This window comes from Carya illinoinensis, chromosome 3 (genome assembly GCF_018687715.1).
Source record: "Carya illinoinensis cultivar Pawnee chromosome 3, C.illinoinensisPawnee_v1, whole genome shotgun sequence".
NCBI lineage: Eukaryota > Viridiplantae > Streptophyta > Magnoliopsida > Fagales > Juglandaceae > Carya > Carya illinoinensis.
Genome location: NC_056754.1, coordinates 49,055,814 through 49,076,430, shown reverse-complemented (window position 1 = coordinate 49,076,430; position 20,617 = coordinate 49,055,814). Strand labels below are relative to the sequence as shown.

General features: G+C 36.1%; 2 protein-coding genes across 2 annotated transcripts; both read right to left on the bottom strand.

The window, feature by feature from the left end:
• Positions 1–1,500: 1,500 nt before the first annotated feature.
• LOC122305057 (aspartic and glutamic acid-rich protein-like) lies at positions 1,501–6,486 on the bottom strand. The gene is made up of 3 exons (XM_043117348.1): positions 5,683–6,486; positions 2,677–2,932; positions 1,501–2,059 (listed from the first exon to the last, which is right to left on the bottom strand). Exons 1-3 carry the CDS (start codon positions 6,022–6,024, stop codon positions 1,674–1,676), a joined length of 984 nt encoding a protein of 327 aa, XP_042973282.1. The 5' UTR covers positions 6,025–6,486; the 3' UTR covers positions 1,501–1,673.
• A 4,296-nt stretch (positions 6,487–10,782) lies between these two features.
• Positions 10,783–14,789, bottom strand: LOC122305056. Its single transcript, XM_043117347.1, has 4 exons — positions 13,562–14,789; positions 12,335–12,553; positions 12,011–12,102; positions 10,783–11,674 (listed from the first exon to the last, which is right to left on the bottom strand). Exons 1-4 carry the CDS (start codon positions 14,690–14,692, stop codon positions 10,966–10,968), a joined length of 2,151 nt encoding a protein of 716 aa, XP_042973281.1. The 5' UTR covers positions 14,693–14,789; the 3' UTR covers positions 10,783–10,965.
• Positions 14,790–20,617: the final 5,828 nt, after the last annotated feature.

The following is a 20,617-nucleotide window of genomic DNA, read 5'->3' as shown; positions in this document are numbered from 1 at the left end:
AAATAGGGAAAAATTTATGATTAATCCTTGAGTTTAGACCTACCAATACATGGTTCGCTTACAAGCTCATTACGTCTCCATCTCCAAGCTCCTTCCATCTCTTCCTCATTTCGTCGACGTCTCCAAGCTCATTCAATCTCTTCCTCATTTTGTCTCTTCCTCATTGCACCGCCACCAAGTCTGCTGCCAAGACCAAGCTCAATTCCACCGCACGAACCCTCGCTGACACAGCCATGCCCAGACGCGCCAGTCCATCACAATGCCTCGCCGACACGGCCTCCCCTCACACTGCTCGCAGACCATAGCTTTTAGCCACACCCAGAGGAACAACCTCGCAGACAAAATGCTAGCAGACCTCATCTGTTTGGTTGACGATAAAATCTAGGAAAAAATGATAGTGTTTGCTCAATCTTATAAGAGGGTGTTTTGCTCTGGTGTTTGGGAAGTGAGAAAGAGTTACGTGTGTGAAAATGTGTTTGACTAGAAATCAATGGTGGCCATGAAACCTTTCTGGAGCTACCGAAATCCACTGTTTTTCCCTTCCTGTTAAGATCAAATAATGCTAGATGGCTTAACAAAAGTAAAAATAATCTACCGATTTGGTAAAGATGAGTGTTGGGTGGTAAGGATTGATTGATATTAACGAGCAGGTTTTGATTGATATTAACGTTGATCACAGATTTGGTAAGGATTAGTGTGGGGGTGGGGATTTCGTTTGGGTTGGGCTCCCTGAAGACGAAGGAGTGAGTAAGGGAGGGGGCTGGCTGTATGGGTCTTTGATAAGATGTATACTAGTGTAGATTAAAACACTATAAGTTGCTTACACGGTGTACAACCATTGGAGGGCTGCTCTTCGCTCTTTGCCAGCCCAACCGCTTCCCAGCTTTTCTCTTTGTTTTTTTTATAGGAATGGAACCCTTTTGTTAAATCCATGGTGAAATCTAGCAAATTCTATTACAGTAAAAAATATTTATCCTCCCTTTTTTCATCCAAATTACAAGACAATCTCTTTCTTTCAATATCAATGCACTGATAATTCGGAGAGAGCCAACCTCACTCGTTCTCCTTCTCATCCACTTGATGGATCATACCATCACGATTGGCTTGCCACTTCCCGCAGCCACCAACTTCTACCTGGCGACCATTCCGTGGCCAGAAATGGCTGCCTCAGCATCCATTTTAGTCCCTAAGAATAACACACGCAGATTAATGGGTATGTCCATGCAAGGTTTATTGCCATGTTCTATACCATTTTGTTTTTTTCTTCACTCTTATCTATTCCATTTCCACATTTGGAGAAAATTCCTACACTCCCTTTCCCCACTGCACCTAGCAGACTTCCCCACCTACACCTTTTGACCTCTCTCAACTCTTGGGAGAAAAATAACTTCCTCGCCAACTTGAAATCGATACTAAAACAACAATTATTCAAGACTGGTTGATACCCTCGTACCCATGAGATATTGCACAAGAAACGGCAATGAGGACATAAATAGAAGATTTATAAACAACCATGCATCTTTTCCTTGAAGTAAAACTAAAAGTATCTTTATATGACTCAACTTCACAAAACCAGTTCCCATTGTTTATTTTGTGTTCGCGAAACGAACAAGAGTACATGTTCATATATGAGAAAGAAAAAAAAAATACAAAAAACAAAGGATCTCACCCGCTCACCGCATTGGCTGCTGATTATAGTAATTTTTCTCTTTTTTCTTTGCAGCAGCAAGCTTTGCACTCCTTGCAGCAGCCTCACTAGCTGCGGCTCGGGCAGCAGCATCCATCTCTCTGCTTGATTTTTTCTTCTTCATAGATGCCACTTTTTTTAGCCGCTCCTTAACATCAATAGAAGATGTATCTTCTACCGTTTCACTCCCAGCAGCTTCTTCTGTTGCATCTTCAGCATCAGCACCCTCAGGCTGGTCTTGGGATTCTTTTGGCTCCTTTGAAGATTTATCCTTCTTTTTCTTCTTTTTCGCACTTTTGCTCTCCCCTGTAACATTTGCCTTCTTTTCTAGCTCTCCATTTAGATTCTCAACTTTCTTCTCTTGTTCATCACCTACAAGAATAAGGTCAAGAAATCATTTTATGTAAGAAAACCCATCAGGTACCCAGTCAAAGAAAAATAACGAACTAAATCTATGAAGCAAGTAATTAAATGTTACCAGAGACAGAACAGTAGAACAATCGATATAAACGTTACTAGAGAGAGAACAGTAGAACAATCAATCATTAGCATTTCTAGCGGAAGATAATTATAAGCCAAAGGAATGTATTCAAGTCCATGGCAAAACTGGCCAACTGGCATCCATCTCCATATTCTGAGGCCAAATTATTACTGGTTCGTGCCCTACTTCTGAACTATTTATGATACTAAATGCTACAATCTAAAAGTTACCTCCTGCACTAAAATTATCAGTGAGAACCCAAAAATTACAAAATTGCATAAGCAAGTGAAGTGACATGATGTATGAATGCTAATTTACTAAAATAACAACTGATGTCTCATCATTCAGAATTTCTGAACTTAAAAGGAAAACATTCAAATATCGGAAGCTAATAAAACCATTCCACAACATAAACTTTATAGATTTCTAAAGAATCACCCTAAGCATTTTTATTTTCCAGAAGAGAGGACCGATTGCTAAGCCTACACATGAATTAGGTACTAATTACCTTGGGTTCCATCTTGGCCACTGGTCTCTTTGTTGGTATATCCTAATTCAGCAAGAACAGCTTCAAGTTCTTCAAGCCCTTTCTTCTTCAGTTCCTTCTTTGATAGTTGCCTTTCAGTATCTTTAGGAGCCAAAGAAGCTTCAGGAGGAATCTTAGTAACAGTCTCAGCTTCTACTGGTGTCTCTGGTTCAATTTCATGTTCTTCCTCAACATCATCATCAAATTCATCGAGGCCTTCTTCCTCACTTTCACTTTCCTGGAATCAGATATTAGCAAATTAGTAAATCCAAAAGTCACTAAAACTAACTAGGGGAGCAATGATACATAAATTATCAAATAAATAAAATACCACAATTAGGCAATCTACACCTAAGGCAGAAAGATAGTAACTCTAGTTGATAAATGCAAAGAAACAAATGAATGCGAAATGCAAAATACAAGAACAAAACTACTAGAAAAGAGCAACTCCTTCCTTCCTCCTGGGACGGTGGTCTCCATTACTTGGTGAAGTGTGTCATTGATGTTTTTCTTATCATAGGTGTTTCCCTTCTTTTTTTATTTTTTATTTATAGGCAAACAATAATATTATATTAATAAGAATAGGCTTAGCCCAGGTACAGAGGGGGTATACAAGAGATAAAACCTGTTTAAGAAGAAGAAATAGAAATAAGAAAATCATGAAAATCTAGGCCATTGAAATCTACAGCTTTAGCCCAGAGAAACAGAGTTCTAACAAACAGTAGTCTAATCTCCTCCAATGAATGCTCTCTGCCTTCGAACGCCTGGTCATTTCGCTCCTGCCTTCTTTTTTTAATGAATAAGGTATTTCCTTCTATCGTTTCTGTTGCTATTTAATTTGATTATTTTTGCTAGATTAGTTTCACATCTTATTAGGCCACCATATTGGGTCAGCTAGGAGTACTTTCTACAGCTTTCAGAAATTAATGACAGAGTTTCCTTCCTTTCTTGCTTTGCTCTTATCTATTTCCCATCTGTAATCTTTAATAAGATACCTATTTCTATTTTTTCCTAAAATAAAATAAAACTCCTTCAATGTTTTGAAGACCAAATAAAATATTAGGAACATAACCTCTATAATAAATTTGGAAAAGTGGTTGTTTACAGTTTGACCCTGATTTTATCCATGCCTTGCATGTAGTTTGTGATTATATGAAGTGACTAAGATCTTTCCAGTTTCCCCTTCGGCACTAAGAACAGGCACAAGAAATAGCACTTTCTACACGAAATCAAATGCTGACCTCCTCAACATTAATACTTTCCATCATATTTATATCTCATACATTGGACTATTTCTAGCAACATTCTTCTAACAAAACCTTTAATACATGTTATACTTTTACCAAAGACACAGTTTTAGTTGCTCCGGGTTCATCTAACGCTCAGCCAACGTTGTTGCCAACGCAAACTGATGGTCTTAGGTCAAATTCCCACCCAATTTGGCAGTCCATGACCATTTCTTAGGATACAAAATGTGCATTGGGTGTCATCAGTATAAGCCCATCATCTAAGATTCTTGCAAGGCTGTATCATTTACAGTTATCCAGATGTTTACATAACAAAGCGCAAGTCCAAATTTATATCCATAGCAACTAATAAGTTACCAACTTGAGACACAACAAAAGTGAAAAGTATAAACTTCAGAGATACACAAGGGAGCATCCCGTAATGCAGATCTATTCTGACAAAGTTGCTCTGCCATCAACACGACAAAAGTAAATGTATGAATCAGCAGGCCATGTGCTCCTTTGTAGCTGCCACCATCAACACATGTTGAATTAAGCTATATCACATTTTATGTCCAGTATTCATGGTTATAACATAATGTTACATTATCTTAAAAATTCAAAGGCAATGAGAGAGAAAATATTCATGGTTGCTCAAGGCCCATTGGCCACATCTTTCATTATTAGCCGCCACCAACAATGCTTGTTAAATTAACAAAAATTACGCATAGTCCATAGATCCCAGAAAGTCAAATGGCATCTACCATGTCCATTATTCACAATGATTGCAAAGAAGTAATCTATTCCTAAGTATCTCAAAGCAATGACAAACACAAGATTAAATGTCTCTCCATATGCTACAAGAAACATTCGCAACTTAACCAAGATACTATCATTAAACACAAGCAAGACAGGACAGAGTAACATGAAATCCTTTATGCAGAGGACCAATAGGCATGCACTTCGAAGAATCAATATTCTTTGTTGCAAAACTAAGCGACCAAATGACTGAACAAACCAAACATAATGCTAATATCCCCTCACAATCCAACCAAGATCCTTCAGATTCCAGAACTCCAGAGCAAACATCACCATACTACAGTTAGTACTCCACATTCACAAATACAAGTCTTTTTTACTAAAAGATTTTCAATAAGTAAAAAGAGAAAGAAGTTGTATATCAGTCTAGTTTTTTATTAATTAAAATGAACAGGCTGATTGCATATTAAAATCACAGTCATCCAACAGCAAGTGACATCATGTTTTTACCATACTTCTTATCTTGGTTCACCTAAGCTCGATCTTTAGCATGGAGTCCCAACATCAACATTACCCAATTCATTCATTAGGCAAAATGAAGAGAACGTGCATTTAAAATTGCGCAATATGTACGACTTAAAAAATGTAAAATCATCAGGCTATACAGTACGAAAACCCACCTTAGAAATGCACAATCAACATAATTCGAACAATAAATTGAAGTAAAGTATTAACAAACATCCCCCCTCCGTATCGTCTTCTTCAGGATATTATAATTACCATCAAACGTAACCAAAAATGGAAAATAACAAATTAGCATTTCAGAGTATTCAGCACCGCGATGCATTCATAAGAAATTGCATGCATGCATTCCAGTGCTTACGAGTGTATAACAAACTTAATAACACTCAACAACATGAACCGAAAAGAACAAAACTAGCATTCAAAAACTAGATCATTAATTTTATTTTTTTAAAGGATTGCCAAGCTCAAAGGATTTTACCTCCTCAGCATGCTCGGCGTCGCTTTCCTTCACTACCTTGGAATCGGCGGCAGCGCTCCAGACCGAGTCGGGCGGTGCCGTGGTGGCGTAGTAATCGTCGTCATCATCATCGTCGACATCAGCCCACGATTTCACTGTCAGCTTCGCCGGGGCCCAGAACACCTCCTCCTCTTTCTCCTTCTCCGCGTGCTTATTCGACGCCGAGCTTTTACTGGTGGAAGAACCCGTATGTTCCTTCTCGGACGGCTTCTTCTTCTTCTTCTTCAAGCTCCCGAGCGCCGCGAACACGTTCGAGCTGTTTATGACCGGCGATTCGTCCCTCCTGCTCGCTCCTCCAACCATTTTCTAATCCGCTCCGGTAATAGCCTCAGCGGCGTAACCAAACAATAACCTCTTTTTCCTTTTTTGGATTTGGTTTCCAGAATTACACTACAGTTTTGTATTATATATTTAAGAGCCGATGATAATGTAGAGCTATTTGAGAGAGGGGGAAAATGGGGAAAAAGTTTATATTCTTCGAGAAACGGATTAGGGTTTTCAGAGAAATATCAGCTTCAAGATTTCTCCTAGAAGAAAGAAAGAAAGAAAATGAATAGGTAAATGGAGACGACGATCCGCGGAAGAGAGGACAACAGAGTCAGAACGTGTAATCCCAGTCGCGGAGATGGAGATTTTATTTATTCCCGCAAGATAACCTCGCTCATGAATGTGAACGAGGAGGCGGCCTGCGTTGTGAAGACTCGATGGGATATCTCTCCCTCTCTCTCTTTGTTTTTTTATTATTGTTTTAATTTTGCAGTGTGGACAGAGACTGTGAGGGTGTTGGGTGTGTCTGTCTGTCTAATCGAGCGTTTCATTTCGCCGTGGCGTCTTGGGGCTCCTCACGTGGAGGGTAAAGCGGCCAGAGAGTGAAACTCTTCATTTTTCAATGAAATTATCTAATTTTAATGGAGATAAAATTAAATAAAAGAAATTTGATTATCTTTTTTTTTTTTCTAATCTTGATTATCTTATTTCAATATATATAATATTCAACCTAAAAGTATAGGATATTTTAATTACTTACTAAAAATTTTATTTACTAGTTGGTGACAAGATTTATTTTAAAATAAAATTTTAAACTTTTTCATTTTTTTAAATCAAATATTTACACATAAAGAATGTGAATGTGAAGTCTTTTATTTACATATTTACACAGACTAATTAGTAGAAGTTTTTATTTATTTATCAGATGAGAAATGATGACAAAATAATGAGTAAAATAAAAAAATTATAATGATCAGCATTTTTCTTATTTAAGATGGCACAAGAGAAGATCAGCCGTTGGATGTGTTGGGGGGGCCAAGATGGGGAGTAGCTTTGGTGGGGGGTTTGTCATGGGGTCTGGCGTTTTGTGGTGGAGGTTTCATGCATGCAGCATGGAAGAAAAAGAAAGAAAAATCTGGATGGATATGAACAGTGTTGAGAGGACAATTGTCTGGCATGCGTAAAGGTTTTCTTTTTCCTTTGGACCCACTCCCACCTATTTATATGCATAGTGCTTTAACTTGACTTTGTTATTATTTACCAATTTTTCTTTTGATCCAATCACACATTACTGATTTGTATACCATATATTAACGAAATATTTTAGACAATATTATATAAATAATAAATAGCGTAAGATTTATTTTATATGTCACTCTTTCTTTCATTTAAGATTTTTAAATTCAGATAAAATAAAATTGTATTCTCTAAAAACTGTTTGTCTTTGTTTTCAAGTATCTTAAACTGTGTTTAGAAGATGAAATTATCTCAATTTATCTCAAACCAATTATTGATAGGGTTTAGTCATTTTTCTTCTACTTATAAAAAAGTTAAAACTTATCTCAAAACTTAACATATTTCATATATTCAAATACATATTTCAGCCTATTTATATTTAAATATATCTCAGTGAGACCTGCAAAATATTATTATTCAGAAATCATCTTGAATTATTTAAGATCATCTCAACTTTCAAACACAATCTTAATGTCATAATTGCTTTTCTCATGTCTTCTTTTGTTTTAGTTTTATTAAAACTGTTTAGATTGAGATATGAGATGAGATATGTCTACTTACATTTTTTTGAGAATGGTTAAAATAATCTTAGCTCTAAATTCTAATCTCCCTGAGAATATCATAACAGAAAATAGATTAACAAAGGGAATAGACAAAAGTCTCTTACCTAAAGAGCTCGTAATGGTTTCAATTTATTTTTTTTTTTTTTTGTATTTTTTAATGGTTAAGAATATTTTAAAAAATGTTTAAAAGAAAAAGAAAAAAATTCATTTGCACATGTAATGTGCACCCTAACATTATCCCACAAATTAAAGAGGTTAAGGGCCCCACAAGATAGACTAAAAGAGCAAAACCCAATTCATAAGCTAAGACTCTGATTAGATATTAAGAATATGTCGTATTTTGTGAATAGTAATAAAAATAATAGTAAAATAATAATAAATAATTTGTTAAATATTCTAAAAATATATAAAAATAATTGTATTACCAAACAAACCCTAAACCAATAGGATATGAAACCTCGACAGCAAGATGACGACTACATATAGTAAGCACATCATATGCAATTCCATCCTAAAAGGTAAAGGTAATTAACAACAAAAATATTGATCTTGTTGTACTCTGATCTTATCTTATCATAAAATAATATATTATTAAAATTACTACTTAATATGATTCAATGAATCACTCCATACGAAGTAGAATATACAAGAATTTTAGGTAAGTCTTACTCATTTTCTCAATGTTCTTTCTAAGTTTGCTTTTTCTCTACAAATCGGAGACAGCTAGTGCCTTGTTGATAAAATGTCCTCTTGGTAACCTTTTTCAGTTTCTTGGTTGTTCAACGAGTGAGCCAATCATCAAAGTTATCATTTTCTATACTTCTCATTCTTCTATAAGTATTTCAATGGCAGTTGGCACCCCATTGAAAGAGAAAAAGATTATGAATATTATAAAAGAACACAATACAAAATAACAATACAATCTTATTTAAGCAATGAGAGCCGAATCATGGGAGTAAAGTGGCCCTTTGGAATCATGATCCGCCTAGTGGACTGTAGAAAAACCATCATCTAAGACAGTGCTTCTTTTGCAGGGAATTGATGGGGAACATTTTTTTTTTCCCCTTTTCATGCCATATTTGCTGTAAATGAATGTTTGTTATCCTGATTTTTATTTTATTTTTTATATTTTAAAAAATATATGTTGGTCAGAAGAATTGATGACTAGACTTAGTCACTCAAGGAAAATGACAATAAAACATGAAGTATGAACACATTAGAAGACATATAGTACACTTTAAAAAGGAAAATATCCAGACCCACCTTTTTCATTCAAGGGTTGGGGATTGGGGAGGGCTAATCTCGAGTGAAAAAGGCATATATCATGTCATGTAAAATGTTTCACACATTTTGATGAAGGACATTCTTGATTGAATATTGAAAAAAAAAACCAATTGTAATTATTGGCATGACTTTCACTGGGCGATTCTTAAATTACATCCACCAATTCAAAGGGGAGCAACAGTTATTGACTCTTCGAGTTGGTTTTCAGGCGCCTAACAAATTACATCATATCTCTTAAATATTGAGGTTCAGTTTGGATAATGAAAAAAAGATAATTTTAAATAATAGTTAAAAGTTAAATAAAATATTATTAGAATATTATTTTTTTATATTATTATTTTAAATTTTAAAAAATTTGAATTATTTATTATATTTTATATAAAAATTTAAAAAAATTATAACAATAAAATGAGATGAAATAAAATATTTTCACTATTCAAATGAGATTGAATCCTACACTATACTCATCCATGAATAGAAGATCCTGATCTCTCAAAATATTCTCTCAAATGAATTTCTTTTTTCTTTTTGAAAAGAAAATGAATTTCTTTAAATGTCATTTTTATTTTCAGATTTAATGGTAAGGTTTTTTTACCATACATCAAAAGGAGTCATTCTTGAAAGTCGGTATGGAAACTTTGTGTGGTAGATACAAAAAGACAATTGAATTTCAAAGTGAAAATGTTGATGCTGCAAAACCCCTATCATTGACAAAACACAATAGGAAAATGCTAACATGACTTGCACATCTGCCCACTTATGTATTTTATTTTATTTTTTTATGTTTTAATAGTTAAAGAAATGACTATTAACGAATTTGTATTTTTTTTTCTTAATAATTAATGATGTTTGAAAAATGCTCAATAATTTAAATTTATAATTAAATATGGTAAATATTAACATGTTACATATTTGAATTTAAAAACAATAATGGAACTTTATCAAGAATTTTTAGCTTGAATGGGAGAAATCTGGAAGTTCAACGTTATTGAAACTAGATGTTGCCACAAATGATAATTGTAATAATAATTGTGCAAGCACTACTTTGTACTTAATAAGAAAGTAGTCATAAACAAAAATTCTATGTGTAGTCATTTTTGTGCACTCCAGTGATATGATTGGTTGGATATTAAAAAAAAATTAATCCAGCCAATCATATCAGTGGAGTGCGCAGGGAGTACGCAAAAATGACTGTATGTAGCATTGCTCAGTCATAAATATCTTTCGGGCCTGAAAGAGGCCAGCCCGTGAACTTTTCCTTTTCGGGAATGGCACAGTCATTGTGATCCGTGAACTTTAAAAAATATTTTCAAAAATAACATTTTCTAAACTCAGTTTTGAAAATGATCAAAACGGTGCCGTTTGAAAGTTGAATGGATCTAAGATTAATTCAGTTTAAACGTGGGATTGACAATTTTTTTCAATTTTTATAAATATATTTAAATTCATATTAATATTTAATACATTTAAACTCATTTTTAGATAAGTCACAAAATTCATTTTATTATTTCAACTCATTATTATTTATAAAGAATTAAAACTCAACTCAATTTATAAACGGAAGAAAGAAAAAGATACGAACAAACATGTCAGGACATTGGAACCCCTTTATTATTTGTGTGCAAAAGGAAAAAAAATAAAAAATAAAAAAGGGAATTATCAAAAAGTAAAAAGAAATTAAAGAATTCCTCCTAAATAATCTTCACGCGAGGAAGCAAAATGCCAAAATATATTCAGTAAGATTCCACTGATGAAAAAGTCAACTGCACTGACTTTACAATGAATCAATCATAATTTTCCTGTGAAGAATAACGCAAGCCAATTTGATTTCATAAGCATTTTTTTGTTCAGAATTCAAACATAATTCACAAAAGAGAAGAAAAAGCAGAGAACATCAAGAAGAAGCAAGGGACAAGGAGCTATCAAACGTAGTCCCAACATGCTGGATGACAAATCCGTAGATCTTTCGCTTCAGCCGTTCAACCTTTTCTGTCAGCTGTTCATCCCCTTTAGAAACCACAAGGTCCAACCAATCATTGACTCGCTTCAACTTAGATAAAACTACAGCAATGGAGCTCCCATCAAGACATATTGATTTACCTCCTTCAGTGCCACGCTCTCCCAACACTCTAAAACCTGCATCAAGGGACTCCTCAACAAATCTTAGAAACCACATTTGCATTTCAGATAGCAACTTCGTTGCAAGCTCTGCTGTTTCTTTCATACCATGACCCCTTGTCCACACCCCACTACTCGGATTGGATTGTGGCAATGAAGACGACGAGACCTTTTGATGGACCTTGGGAGGTGCATTATGAGAAGATTTTCGTCTTGACGAACTTTTCTTTAGAGTTGATGGGGGATCATGATCTTGGCTGGTAAGAAGGGAGACAATCTGCAGGTCTGTTGCCAAGGCAGCTTCAACCCACAGATTAGATTGCTCTGTGGGGATACTGTCATCAGGCATGTCAGAATTCTGGCTACTAGAAACTGATTCAGCAATCACAGTTGATCTCACAACATCGTTATAGATTGTGAAGAACCTATCAATGGTGGGCAAAGGATTTCCAGCCTTGCATTCAGAAGAGAGTTCTGAGAACATGCTGAGAAGGATAGAAAGTACTATTAGGCTCCCTTCAACAAATTGTTAGAGAATAAAATGGATGAAGTTGAGACAGACCACAATATCAAATACACCCTCGGCATTAAAGCCATAAGCGAACTTTGTATCATTAAGATGGCAATTATAATCATAGAACTGTGATTTGAGAACGCAAAAAACTCATTGGACTATGCTTTCAAGTTGCGTCTCACAGGTCTATTATTAATGAAGTTGTGCCACCCTATTTTATAAACCACGTGTGTGCTGCGTCTTTGCTTCAAATGTGTGCACTTGAAGAGGAATATAAAACTGATGGGGAGAGAGGAATTATTATTACCTCAAACTCCTTACAACAGATTCAGTAGCAAGGGCCTCCTTCAATGCTTCAGCTGCAGCTGCAGAAGCAGCAGCTCTCCTTTGCATGGCATCCTGCATTTGGTTGATGTGTTAAAAAGTCAAACTTCTATCTTCAATCTTTAATCAAGATTTAATAATTCTTTTAGTCTTTTAAGTTTTAACTAGATATAAAGTAATCCTTGCCGCATTAATTGTGAACAATTCGGATGTAATCATGTAGTAACTACCGAGTGGCTAATAACTTAGTTCTATTCAGTGCTGTCCGACGCAATCAATCAATCCAAGTTCCTATCTTGATCCATACCTTCCCAAGGCTTGCAAGATCAACAGACACTGCATCCAATGGAACACTGCCGTCAGTCCATTTCTTTTCATGAACAGGGATACCAAGAGCTCCTAAGTTTAATTTTTCTTCAACCAGACAACTGTCAGGAGAGCTTAGTTTAGTTTTCTCATCACTTGAAGAATCGTCGGTACTCAGTTTTCGGCCGTTTATGTCACTTAAACGTCTAGAAATTGCAGCCTGGAAAGCAGGAAAAGAACACAATGAACAAAACAAGCTTTGGAGAGAATATCAATGAGAAATCTCAAGTGCACAGAAATGAAAATAAGAAAATCCGTAAAGGAATATCAGAAACAACACAACTTTTAAGTAAAAGGGATAAAATGCGGAGGGCTATAGATAAAATATAAATAATTAAATTTATCTCTTCTCATCAGCACAAACGGTGACACAGGTGCCAATTACTGAAAATATTCACATAGTAGATTGCGTTTATGACCATATATATCATCAAGTTAGTTGACTTCCTGACCAAAGGACGGTCTTGAGCGAGTATGCTAATGGATATCTCTAAGAGCCAAGCATTGATTTTGCTGAGTTATAGACTCTTCACCTATAATTTATCATATCATAGGAATTACACTTACAAATGGGAAGACTGATCAACATGAAGTTATTGATTTGGCTCTGTAAGAGGTAAAATGTCAAATCAAGAATTTCTAACAGATTTCATTCATTTTCTTTTCCTTTTCTCTTTACATCAGTTCACCAAATGCGTGAATCAGACATGCCTGTTCACAGCCATTTCTTTTCGCGATGGCGTACACAAAAGGGTACGAATCATTCCAAACTGAAATTCAATGATATCAACAATGACATATGTTAACGGAGTGGAGCTATCAAAGTAAGAGCAGGGCAGATGCTGTGATTTTTATTGTAAGAATGCAGATAGAGAAACCTTGAGCAAAACATTCACCGTAAAATAAAAGCAGAGTAAATCCTAAAAAGAAAACGTAATGCTACCATAGGAGTCCATTCTACCACCAAGGAATAAAAACAAGAGCATTTTTTCTCGTAAAAGCTTAGCGTATAAATCCCAATAGTAAACCAAGTCTTTCAAGCAAAAGCTTAATGCTTAAAGAAGTGGCAACAAAAAGCGAATGAGAAAATTAAAAGTACAGAAATTATAGAGACAAGATTTCATTATGTATGCAGAGTTTTAAGTATCGACAAGGGTTATAAATTTACCTGAGTCCGCAAAATTGCTTGCAGATCCGGTTTATTCTTTGAAACAGCCTTCTCTTTCTGCTCCACTGGGGCTGCCATTGCTGGCGGCTCATCCCAGCTCTTCCGAATTGTCTTTGCAGACCCAACAAGCGCTTCCGAAACCTTGGAAATCCCAGCAACAATAGTTGCCATCTTCTTCTTACTGGTGGAATCCACGGGACCTCCGGCCACCATGGGCGAAAGCTTGACCCCCGACAACCTCCTACCTGGAGAAAGAGAAGCCCTTCGTGCACTAGGCGAAGCCTGCTTCCGCCCATTTGGAGATGGCTGCCTGTACCTTGAAGGCACGATGATTGACGGCTCCCTTGATATCTTCCGATTCTCTTCCCGAGCAGAAACCAAGCTCGGAACCACACATTTTGAAGGCACTGGAGATGCCGACCTCTTTCCCTTTGCCGCCGGTGATGGGTCTCTCTCCACTACAGCCACGTTCTTCTTCCCTCTTGATACTGATCTTTTAGCACTTGCAGGAGATGAGAACCTCTGAGGCCTATCCGAAGTCTTTGGTTCATCATAATTCCCCACATTTCCAGCAAGTACATTTTCTCGAGGTGCCAGAGCCTGCCTTGATCTGCCCTTTTCAGCCTTCGACTCGAGCTTCAATGATTCCTTATTTTCGCTTCGAGCTTCCTCTAACTTCTTGCTGGACAAATAAATAGCGATCGGGTCAGCCGATTGATCCGAGTCCGCGACAGGTTGAATCACAAACTCGCGTTTTGAGGCTGAAATCCGCGCAATGAGCGGTTCGGGGGTTCCAACGAATGGGTGGCGCCCGGCGATTGGGCGGATCCCACAGACACGCGGAACGGGGGAATCGAATTCGAAGCGGTCCACGTACACGAACTGGCCGAGCTGCAACCGGTTGGTCAAGATGAGGTCGTTGTCTCGTTCGGAGAGGGAGACGTAGGTGGAGTTGAGGGAGTCGGAGAGCTGGACGTAGAAGCCATGGTTGGGCCAGAGGTCAGAACCGGCTAGGGCAGGGACTATGCCGATGACTTGTAGGAGAGCCGAGCGGTGGTCTCCGGTCACACGGGTGGTGGAGTTCATTGATTGGAGGAGCTTCAGGAGTATCCCTGGAGTGAGAGACGCCATGTAGGTGAGCGCGTGCCTGTCACAGAGAGAGAGAGAGAGAGAGAGAGAGAGAGAGAGAGATAAGAGTCTGCGGAGGAGGAGTTGGAGTACTGGAAGAGAAGTACTGGCTACTAGTGGCAGAACTGGAAATAAAGGATAGGTTGATTTGTCCGTTACAGAATTCAAATTCAAAATCCCGCTAGAATCTTTTGTTCGAAATCGGGTTTAGGTTACTCGCTATGGGCTACATTACCGTTACCTTAACTGAAAGGGCAAAGGATGTTAATGTGACAGGAACCTCGGAGCAGATTCTAAATTTCCAGTCGCATAACTCCACGTGGCAGAAGATTATTTCTTTCCTTTTTTGCCCCGTCTAAATGATGTTTCTTTATTTATTTATTTATTTTAAAAGTCCGAATGCTTTTCTTAAATTTTTAACCTATGTTAATATCGTGTTTTATATGGTTTTAGGCCAGACTCCAACAACTCAAGTTTTTAATTTCAGAAATGATTTGTGCAGTCGGGAAATGCAGTCGGCGTGCAGTCGGCTGTAAAAAAAAAATTAATACGGGACCTACATGAAAAAAAAAAAATTATTTTTATAACTTTTTATAATTCATGTAAGTCCCATTGAATATAAAATAATTTTTTTATAATTTTTTTTTATTTATTCCGTACAGCCGACTGCACGCCGACTGCGTTTCCCGACTGTATGTAGCAAAGCCCTTTTAATTTTGTATCTGTATACTTAGAGAAAATACATAAAGTCAGAAGTTTTGGTAGAGGCTGGAGAGTCTCTGATATTTAAGTCAGTATCATTTTAATAATTTATGTAAGAGAAAATAGAGGAATAAAAGAAAAATTTTTCATACTTGAAAATCGACTTTTATGCTAAATTTATGGGGGGAGTTGCCCATACCTTTGTGTCTGGGATATATGTCTCCCCCAACTGTTTCTTTAATCAGAATCTTTTAATGTTGTGTGGCTTCTGCAGTGGCATAATTAATGAGGCCTAGAGTCCTAGGATCGGTGCCATTAATGCATCATGGCTTTTTGTTCTTTCTATCTTGCAGGTGCACGCCATTAGATCCCTCCTCCCTTGCCGTTAGAAGATCAAAGGCTCCTTACTCTTCTTGTTTACCTGCCTGCATAGGTTTTATGAGATTAGGCATCATAGGAGAATGTCAGGATGATGTGTCTCATCCTTCCTTGCATTTAGAGACTTCCCGCATAATTATTGTCATAATAGTATCTTAACTTTGAGGTTGGGGGCCTTTAATGGGCCAAGGGGCTGTCAAGGCTTGCTGGGTTCTTAGTATCTGAGCTTGTCTTCTATGCCTTTGACCTAAGGGAAAAAATCTCTTCATAATATGAATATCACTCAAGCATCTTTTAAGTTAAATATAAAAATGAATAATTATCAATGATCAACAATTTAATAACCCTTCATGATGAATTGTTTTGAAAATCTAAAATTGGGTTATATCACTTTTTATGATCTTAAAAAATCTAGAGAGAATAAGAACTCTTCAATCTCTAAGATGTTTATTAAAATTTGTCTAAGATAAGAATAATGGAGTCCTATAAGATCCACTTACATGAATTATAAGAGATCTCAATCCAAATATTTTAGCCACGAGTTCCTATTTTTATAAGCTCCATCCCCATTTTCTATTAGTATAATATGTATATCTCTAATCAAATTATGCATTCAAATAATTCACAAGGCCTTCTATTCTCTTTTATTTTCTTTACGTAGGGAAAGGAATTAAGGGTACAAAATCAAAAAACAAACAAAAAAACATCAATATATATATACACACACACATTAATATACGACACTCCTTTATTTATTCATATTTTACTGTGTCATGAATGTGACGCTATTCATCAATAATTTAAAATATATATATGTATATAGTTAACAAATATTATCATGTCGTCAATGTCGCCTAATGAAATGCGAGCATAATATAAACTAGGAAACTCAAGTATCCTTTATATATCTTCTACATATAAAAGTGGCTATTTATCGGATCTAACGGATGAACAGTAGTTTTTCATTATTTTTCGTTTATTTCTTTGTTTCCCCCGTTAAGTATCTATTTATATTTATTGTAAGTCAACTTTTCGCAAGGACCAATCCAGAGAACGCCCTCATTATTTTATACCTCAGTTTTTCTTTCATTTGCTCGTACTTTTACCAATTCTATTGTCATTATTGTACAGAACAAGAGTTTGCAAACAAAAAAGCTTAATTGCAACGTCGAGTGATGGTGGCTGGAAGCGTGGGTGGCGGCTGAGAGATAAGAGAAATGGAGGGAAAATGAAAACAAAGAGAGATCAGAGGGATTCTCATCGCGACAAGGCAGGGTGACGGCAAGCGGCTGGGTTTCCATACCCGAGCAGGTTTTCGTGATTGGAGAGAGAAGAAAAACAGGTGGGGTGCTGCGGCTAGAAGATGCAAAGGGAAGCACAGCCACACAGGGCTGAGATTGTGGCAAGCAACTCACGGGCGGCACACCAAGGGAAGAGGAAGAATTAGACCAAACAACCAAGTAGAGGAAAAGAAAACAAAGGAATTGGAGAGGGAAGAAGTAGATGCAGCAACAAGAGAGAAAAATAAAAATAAAAATAAAAAAGAAAGAAAGAAAGAAGGGAAGGCCACATGCTAGTTTAAGCAAGGAGGAAACATGTGACAAAGAAAATTTTCAAAATGGAAGAGGGGTTGAGCGGCATAACATAAGGGGAGATGGAAAGAGACGATGACCTAGGGTTTTCATCTCATTTGGCTCGAGAATGTGACCGTTTTGCAAAGAGTGGCTGGCTTCACCTACTATGGGTTGGGCCCAAAAATGGCAATTCACACAATTTAAATGCAACAATAAACAACACCAAAGGCCCACAAGCAAAGACAATTTAAACCCAACAATAAACAACTTTCTAGATGCAGCAAGAACTAATAATCTGAATGAGTTTTTTTATTTTTTATTTCTTTAAATATTTTTTAAACATTCTTAACGATTGACAAAAAATAAAACATAAAAATAAAAATAAAAATAAAAATATATGAGTAGACGTATTTGGTAGGTATATTTGATAGTTATATTATCAATTTCCTTAAAATAATACTTTATTCTTTTCAAGATTGAGATTTGCCTCTAACTTTTTCGTAAGACACATGTAGAGTTAAAAATATTACAAAAATGCCAACTAGCCTTTCCAGTGAAACATAAATATCAACGTACCAATTTGAAGACTTTATTACATTGTTGCTCTTGAATTCTAAATCATGACAAAAAGTGATTGCATCTAAGATTTGGGCTTGATTTTACGTGAATTTGTTTTAGTTTGGACACTAGTTTTATGAGAATGACATTTATATTTTATGGCAATTAAAATATATTCCTAAGCAATAATTTATAATATAGATGCAATAAAATAAATAGATACAAAAAAAAAATAGAAAAAATATAAATAAAAATACTACAATGAAAATCACGTTAAATTTAAAACAAGATAACTAATATTATTAATAAATAAAATAATTGTTTAATTAAAGCACATAAAAATATAAAATATCACAAACATGTTAAAAATTATATATTTCTTCTAATGGTTTTCTAATAGATTCTTGCTGCACGTGTGCTAGCAAAAATTAAAACACTGATTATATTAATTAATTAATTTATTAAAGTTTGTTTATAATATTCTATTAATTATATTACTTGTACAAAACTTGAAATAATATCTTTTAAGTTATATACGCTATCAATTACTTTTTACAAGTTTTATTTAAGAAAAATATATTATTTTTATAAAATAATTATTTAATTCAATTAAGCAGACGTAATTTATACGGTATTTTAACCTAGTTATTTAATAGCTACCGTAATTTTTTCACTTGTAGTATTCCAACTTTATTGGATGCTTTATATATCGTATTTATTACAGCGAGAATGTAGATTTGCTTGCAATTGTATCCGCGGAACCAGACGTGTCAAATTCGGAGCGCCCCTCGGTAAAACAAGTGCCGCCATTGCCTTACGCGTCAAGTCAAGAAAGGCAATGCCCGGAAAAAACTGGAACCACCTGTCCATCTTGAGTTTGACTGTACGTGATCTCTCCCACCTCTCCGGCTTTCTTCGCCATCTTCTTTTTGTTTTGGCCCTGTTTCACTCCTCTCTGACCAAACACTAAACTATTATATTTAGAATAATTCTACTCATAGGCCGGTCCAAAACTCCAACACCACACACCATGACGTGGCGAATCCGGTCTAATCGCCACGTCACGGCTCTTCTACCCATTCTACTCTCACTGCTCTCTCCCTCAGAAGCCTCCCGAATCTTACTTCAAACAGATCCCTTTCTCGCTGCTCTTACCTTCCCGAATCTCACTTCCCTCAGATCGCTGTCTTAGTGCTCTCTCCCTCACTTCTCCTAAACGCAGAAAGGCCTCTCTCATTGTCTTCCCCTCCCGTCTCTTATTGTCTTCCCCTCCCGTCTAAGTACCCCCAAGACTCTCTCCCTCACTTCCCTCCCGTAGCCCTCTTTCTTTAACCCCAATCTATGAGTCGATGCCATATTAGAGGAAACAACTGTCCAGATCTGTGAGGAAAAAGACATACGTGTTTGCGTTTCCAGCTCATCCCCAACATTAGGTATCGTAAGTTTTCAGCTGAACCTTTCTATTTGGTTCCCCAGTACAATGATCAATGTATGTGTGTTTTCTAGTACACACTGAGTAGAGAAGAGAAACATTTCTGGTATAACTTTGTTTTTTTGTTTAATTTTTTTGTATGGAAGTTGTTTTCTCTCAATCGTCAGTTATATGTTTGGAATTTTTTGGTTGTGCCCATAAGTTGTTTGAAGGAGTTACTGACTGAAATGGACCTTGTGTATCCTTGTTTGTGCCCACCCATGTGTGTCATATATTGTGTGTCCTTGTTGCGGTTGTTATATGGTCACCACTCCGCAACAAACAGAGTCCATTTCTCTCAAAATTTTTTCTGTCTTGTATATACTGATATACAGCGATAAGCAGCTAAAAAAGGTGGCATTCACATTCTGTATGGGCGGGAGAGAGAGAGAGAGAGGTTTATGAGTGTGGGAAGCACAAGATTATAATGTGGTCACTACTCAGCAGAAAAACCAGTCTATTTGTCTTGAATCTTTATTGCATATACTGACACAATGACATTTGGCTTAAAAGAATAATCATTCACTAGGCCCCAAAACAAGAGAGAGAGACACACACCATACCCACCATCCTTGAATCTGATTCACTACAATGGCATAGTGATAATATATATTTGAATTTGATTTCTCCCTTCATACCAAATATTATTTTTATGTCTCTCTTTCTCCGTCTTACATGAAATTTGGACAACAAAATCAAACACTAACGACATGGGAAAGCGACAAATGTGTCTATGGTTAATATACTTTATTTTCATAGTGGCTTCATGCATGAATTTGATTTCTCCCTTGATACCAAATATTTTTTTTGGGTCTCGCTCTCTGTCTTACATGAAATTTAGATGACAAAATAAATCACGAATGACATGGGAAAGCAACAAATATGTCTGTGGTTAATATCCTTTTATATAATAAATATGTCTTTGTCACAGTGAGATAGATGGATGCATCCAAAGTTTAGAAGTAAATATTATATTCTATATTCCAGTATATATTTTGTAGCAACAACATTGATTACTAACCCAAAAAAAGCTTTTGAAATCAAGTAATTTACTCCAAAAAGTATAACTCTTTGATGCATCAACTGTTTAAGTATAACTCCTTGTGGGGTTTGATTGTATTTTTTTCATATTTAATGTTTGAAATTCTTGAATTGTATGCAGAGAGAAGCAAGATATCAATTCTTCGTATGGGCAAATATGCTTCAACTGGTAGAAGAGAAAATTCTGACAAAAGAGAATGCACT

Bases quoted from the DNA above. Each gene is read 5' to 3' on its own strand.
- LOC122305057 (XM_043117348.1), bottom strand. From the start codon at position 6,024: ATGGTTGGAGGAGCGAGCAGGAGGGACGAATCGCCGGTCATAAACAGC. The intron at 2,933-5,682 runs GTAAAATCCTTT...ATCTGATTCCAG, and splicing joins ACGCCGAGCATGCTGAGGAG to GAAAGTGAAAGTGAGGAAGA. The intron at 2,060-2,676 runs GTAATTAGTACC...TTATTCTTGTAG, and splicing joins TGGCCAAGATGGAACCCAAG to GTGATGAACAAGAGAAGAAA.
- LOC122305056 (XM_043117347.1), bottom strand. From the start codon at position 14,692: ATGGCGTCTCTCACTCCAGGGATACTCCTGAAGCTCCTCCAATCAATG. The intron at 12,554-13,561 runs GTAAATTTATAA...CCTGCTTTCCAG, and splicing joins AAGCAATTTTGCGGACTCAG to GCTGCAATTTCTAGACGTTT. The intron at 11,675-12,010 runs GTAATAATAATT...TATCCTTCTCAG, and splicing joins TCTGTTGTAAGGAGTTTGAG to CATGTTCTCAGAACTCTCTT.